The sequence below is a fragment of the Neolamprologus brichardi genome, unplaced genomic scaffold (genome assembly GCF_056152115.1).
Source record: "Neolamprologus brichardi isolate AB-2024 unplaced genomic scaffold, ASM5615211v1 NODE_ptg000033l+_length_6344489_cov_1, whole genome shotgun sequence".
Taxonomy (NCBI): domain Eukaryota; kingdom Metazoa; phylum Chordata; class Actinopteri; order Cichliformes; family Cichlidae; genus Neolamprologus; species Neolamprologus brichardi.
Window position 1 is genome coordinate 3999280 of NW_028270137.1, and position 6302 is coordinate 4005581.

Here is a 6302-nt window from a genome sequence, read left to right on the forward strand (position 1 = left end):
ACTCGGCAGTATCCACACACAGTCCTCATAATGTAGGTATCTTACATTAACCAACACTATAGGACTTGTGTCTAACACCCTCACTATCAACATCCAAACAACTCGGCTGTGTTCTTGTTGCAATAATAACACCACCAGAAAATTAGTCACCTGCTCATCAACTTCAAAGGAGGACGATGCCATGGGCACAGCTGCTTGAGGACGGTCAGGGTGCTCTGAAACCTTGTGCAAGCAAACACAAAAGTACATTAACATCCATTCAACACAGATACGTTGAGACTATACAATACAATTATGAAGGTACACTGGTTATTGACATAAATGAGGTAAATGTAATGAAGTAATATTGAGTGAAAATTAATTCTCCAGTGTGAACCAACATGACTCTCGGCAGTATCCACACACAGTCCTCATAATAATGTACCTGAAAGCTTCATACACTGCAGGGTCTCTGTTACACACAGACTTGAGAGCCCATATTTCAATAGACTTACGCATCCAAAACACACACAGTCCTCATAATGTAGGTATCTTACATTAACCAACACTATAGGACTTGTGTCTAAAACCCTCACTATCAACATCCAAACAACTCGGCTGTGTTCTTGTCGCAATAATAACAACACCAGAAAATTAGTCACCTGCTCATCAACTTCAAAGGAGGACGATGCCATGGGCACAGCAGCTTGAGGACGGCCAGGGTGCTCTGAAACCTTGTGCAAGCAAACACAAAAGTACATTAACATCCATTCAACACAGATACGTTGAGACTATACAATACAGTTATGAAGGTACACTGGTTATTGACATAAATGAGGTAAATGTAATGAATTAATATTGAGTGAAAATTAATTCTCCAGTGTGAACCAACATGACACTCGGCAGTATCCACACACAGTCCTCATAATGTAGGTATCTTACATTAACCAACAATATAGGACTTGTGTCTAACACCCTCACTATCAACATCCAAACAACTCGGCTGTGTTCTTGTTGCAATAATAACACCACCAGAAAATTAGTCACCTGCTCATCAACTTCAAAGGAGGACGATGCCATGGGCACAGCAGCTTGAGAACGGTCAGGGTGCTCTGAAACCTTGTGCAAGCAAACACAAAAGTACATTAACATCCATTCAACACAGATACGTTGAGACTATACAATACAATTATGAAGGTACACTGGTTATTGACATAAATGAGGTAAATGTAATGAATTAATATTGAGTGAAAATTAATTCTCCAGTGTGAACCAACATGACACTCGGCAGTATCCACACACAGTCCTCATAATAATGTACCTGAAAGCTTCATACACTGCAGGGTCTCTGTTACACACAGACTTGAGAGCCCATCTTTCAATAGACTTACGCATCCAAAACACACACAGTCCTCATAATGTAGGTATCTTACATTAACCAACACTATAGGACTTGTGTCTAACACCCTCACTATCAACATCCACACAACTCGGCTGTGTTCTTGTTGCAATAATAACAACACCAGAAAATTAGTCACCTGCTCATCAACTTCAAAGGAGGACGATGCCATGGGCACAGCAGCTTGAGGACGGCCAGGGTGCTCTGAAACCTTGTGCAAGCAAACACAAAAGTACATTAACATCCATTCAACACAGATACGTTGAGACTATACAATACAGTTATGAAGGTACACTGGTTATTGACATAAATGAGGTAAATGTAATGAATTAATATTGAGTGAAAATTAATTCTCCAGTGTGAACCAACATGACACTCGGCAGTATCCACACACAGTCCTCATAATGTAGGTATCTTACATTAACCAACACTATAGGACTTGTGTCTAACACCCTCACTATCAACATCCAAACAACTCGGCTGTGTTCTTGTTGCAATAATAACAACACCAGAAAATTAGTCACCTGCTCATCAACTTCAAAGGAGGACGATGCCATGGGCACAGCAGCTTGAGGACGGCCAGGGTGCTCTGAAACCTTGTGCAAGCAAACACAAAAGTACATTAACATCCATTCAACACAGATACGTTGAGACTATACAATACAGTTATGAAGGTACACTGGTTATTGACATAAATGAGGTAAATGTAATGAATTAATATTGAGTGAAAATTAATTCTCCAGTGTGAACCAACATGACACTCGGCAGTATCCACACACAGTCCTCATAATGTAGGTATCTTACATTAACCAACACTATAGGACTTGTGTCTAACACCCTCACTATCAACATCCAAACAACTCGGCTGTGTTCTTGTTGCAATAATAACACCACCAGAAAATTAGTCACCTGCTCATCAACTTCAAAGGAGGACGATGCCATGGGCACAGCTGCTTGAGAACGGTCAGGGTGCTCTGAAACCTTGTGCAAGCAAACACAAAAGTACATTAACATCCATTCAACACAGATACGTTGAGACTATACAATGCAATTATGAAGGTACACTGGTTATTGACATAAATGAGGTAAATGTAATGAAGTAATATTGAGTGAAAATTAATTCTCCAGTGTGAACCAACATGACTCTCGGCAGTATCCACACACAGTCCTCATAATAATGTACCTGAAAGCTTCATACACTGCAGGGTCTCTGTTACACACAGACTTGAGAGCCCATCTTTCAATAGACTTACGCATCCAAAACACACACAGTCCTCATAATGTAGGTATCTTACATTAACCAACACTATAGGACTTGTGTCTAACACCCTCACTATCAACATCCACACAACTCGGCTGTGTTCTTGTTGCAATAATAACAACACCAGAAAATTAGTCACCTGCTCATCAACTTCAAAGGAGGACGATGCCATGGGCACAGCAGCTTGAGGACGGCCAGGGTGCTCTGAAACCTTGTGCAAGCAAACACAAAAGTACATTAACATCCATTCAACACAGATACGTTGAGACTATACAATACAGTTATGAAGGTACACTGGTTATTGACATAAATGAGGTAAATGTAATGAATTAATATTGAGTGAAAATTAATTCTCCAGTGTGAACCAACATGACACTCGGCAGTATCCACACACAGTCCTCATAATGTAGGTATCTTACATTAACCAACACTATAGGACTTGTGTCTAACACCCTCACTATCAACATCCAAACAACTCGGCTGTGTTCTTGTTGCAATAATAACACCACCAGAAAATTAGTCACCTGCTCATCAACTTCAAAGGAGGACGATGCCATGGGCACAGCAGCTTGAGAACGGTCAGGGTGCTCCGAAACCTTGTGCAAGCAAACACAAAAGTACATTAACATCCATTCAACACAGATAAGTTGAGACTATACAATACTACACTACACTACGGTAAATGTAAATATAATATGTACCTTTACTCTCCATGGCCAGTCAGAGTCACCGTAGTTGTATGTTATTGCTTCCCCCGGCTTGATGTCTTTTATGGCAAATAAACAGAGATGAGGCTTTCCATTTACTGTGATTGTCCTCATTTTGCTGTTTGGGCTCACGTGATCGTCATTCACCAGTCTGCCCAAGGAGCCATCCTCTCTGGCTGCATCAATGCTGAGATAACAAAAAATGTAAGACACAAAATTACACAAGGTTTATAAAAAGGCTGAACAATTTGATTACATTTTTAATTATATGGATTTGTAACAAGCTAGCAGTTTGTCTTAATGTGGTCGTCACAACTTTTGCAAAAAGTAGGCTGAAAAATGAATTATTTTAATTTACATACCACAATTGTTGTCCATTGTACCTGAATTCAAAAAGAAAAACCTTTAAGGCGTCATGGTACAATCTTGTTCTGTTTTCATATTCCTTCTTGGTTACAACGTCTCCGCGATATTCCAGAAGGAAGTCTCCTTTGTTATAGTTGCACCTACTAAACACTCCTCGACCTTACAAAGAAAATAGAAAATGTCAACATGGGTCTACTACAATGGTTAAACTTATGACTGTGCCAAAAATCCTCAACAAGTATCCTAGTACCTCACCTTTTACTGAATTTATGAATTTCACTTCAAATCCATCTTTGTCCTGCCCCAAAGATGAAAATTTTACTGCTTCATCTTTTGGTTTAATTTTTGCTCTCGGGGGCCTCATTGCAATACACTGTCTCAGAAAAAGAAAAAAAAATAGTACAATTTATTTAATATTTCAGGAAAATAGTTGATAATGAAAACTGATCTTTCACAGGAGGTGTCTTTAACCCTCTGGAGTCAATGGTATAATCGGCTGTTTTTGACTACTTTTGATTTAATTGTTTTATCGGCTCATGTTCATTTATCCACCACAATAGGAAATGAGATTGTTGGGTTTTTCTCTGTATCTATGAAGCGCCTTGAGGCGACTTTTGTTGTGATTTGGCGCTATATAAATAAAATTGAATTGAGAGGCAATAATGTATCTATGTTTTGTTTTTTAAGAAAATACCGTTTTTATATTTTCCTGCACTAAACTTGACGACAGTTTTCAGGAAAAAGCGTAAATTGTGTATCATAACTCTGGTTTTACTTGGCCTATCAACACATTTTTAAAAACTGTTATATACGCATGTTGCTGATACACCGTAAATTGGTCATATAATCTGCACTCCAGAGAGTTAAATGTTAGCTACCTCGGTTATCTGAAATGTCTCATTAATAGCGTGTCACCTATATTTCAGCGTTGCTTAAAATCTGGAGACAGTGGGATGGATGAATAAATAATAACATCTCAGTAATTTCAAATGTTACAGTTTAACTAAAAAGGTGTGTGTTAGACTAGGTATTTAACCTTGACTAATTAAATACACAACCGCGTGTCATCAAAAAAGCTAGCTTTAGCATGAGAATTACATTGAAATACAAAACTCAATCAAGGAATATACACCAAAGAAAAATCTCAACAAAACTAAATCTGACCAGTTGCTGGGCTACAAAGCTGGCAAAATTCGAAAGTTTAAAGTTTAAAGTTACCTGTTGGCTTCTCCACACCAGCGTCGGTGTCGGTACTCCTCAACTCGAAGTCACGAAGTGAGGGGGAGGGGTGAAAAACAGCTCATTGGCTAAAAAGTGGTCAGGTGATGAGAGTTCTGACTTTTTTATGGAATTTCAGTGAAACATTTACAGTGACGAAGGACTGAGTTTTATTGCATTTGTTTGTTTATAGGAAATTCCTCTTTTAAAAAGTATTTAGTTATTTATTTGAGGCAAAGGTACACTACAAGGGAATACATGTTTCATCACACACCACCAGCCGAGGTCCACCACTGAAGCAATGGTTTTACACTTGCATCTGCATATGTTAAACAAATCTGAGATTCAACCAACAACATAGTGTGACATATTTTAGATCCTTATGTTAAACCAGCATGTATCAAGATGTGGCTTTCTTCGGAAAAATGTATTTAATTATTATATTTTTGTTCTGATCTTTTGTTTGAAGATACAGAAGGTGCATCCTGAAACCAATGAATTTATCACTAGCAATTATGGACAGTTTGAGAAACCAAACATTGTTTTGTTTAGCAGTACAGAATAAATGAGATCATATGATATGACTAAAAAAATCTGAAACTAATAAATCCTATGGAAATTATACAGTGTAAAATTGGCTCTGTTTACAATATAGAACAAGCAGAACAAAACCTTAAAGAAACATGCCATTTTCCTGCATTAGTTATTAGTTATAACAACAAACTTGACAGATTAAATGCAAAACATGTATGTTAGGTTGAATAGATATGATAATTTGATAGTAGTTATTGAGTGAGTAGTTGTTTGGCTGTGTGTTATAGACAGGGGTGCACATAACTGGTACGCAGGTACGAATGCGTGACAAAAATTAGGAATGCGTAGTGACACTTTGCGTACTTGACTGTCTCATTTAATCTTACATGTGTTGCTTGTCACCAGCTAAATGTCCAAAAATACAACAGACATTAAGCAGCTTCTTTGGTGTGCCACCACTAGCTAAGAAACACCAACCAGAGCCAGAGAAAAGACTTTTTTCAGAAAAGTGGCTCCAAGATGTGCCGTGGCTTGAAGCTAACAATCACATCCACATCTAGCAGACAAATCAGGTGTGTTTTTTAAAGGCTCAAAGAATTTTAACCATCCTTTATTTGACAAACATGAAAAAAAGTAAGGTGTCACGGTTCTGGGTCATTTTGACCCAGCATTTTGAGTTCTTGTGTTTTGGTTTAATTTTGGATTGTATTCTGATTCTTGTGCTTTGTTGATTATTAGTAGAATTCTATGTTTTTGTTTATTCTTGTTAAGGGATTAGTTCTTAGGTTTTGTGTCTCATGTTTAGTGTAGATTTGTTCTGGTGCCCTCCTGTAGGTTT

The 6302-nt window shown here is 38.0% G+C and overlaps 1 protein-coding gene across 1 annotated transcript; it reads right to left on the reverse strand.

The window, feature by feature from the left end:
• Positions 1-205: 205 nt before the first annotated feature.
• LOC102797352 (N-lysine methyltransferase KMT5A-A-like) lies at positions 206-5864 on the reverse strand. The gene is made up of 6 exons (XM_087837435.1): positions 3968-5864; positions 3709-3871; positions 3341-3533; positions 3164-3235; positions 2341-2359; positions 206-222 (listed from the first exon to the last, which is right to left on the reverse strand). Exons 1-6 carry the CDS (start codon positions 4074-4076, stop codon positions 206-208), a joined length of 573 nt encoding a protein of 190 aa, XP_087693561.1. The 5' UTR covers positions 4077-5864.
• Between the last annotated feature and the right edge of the window lie 438 nt (positions 5865-6302).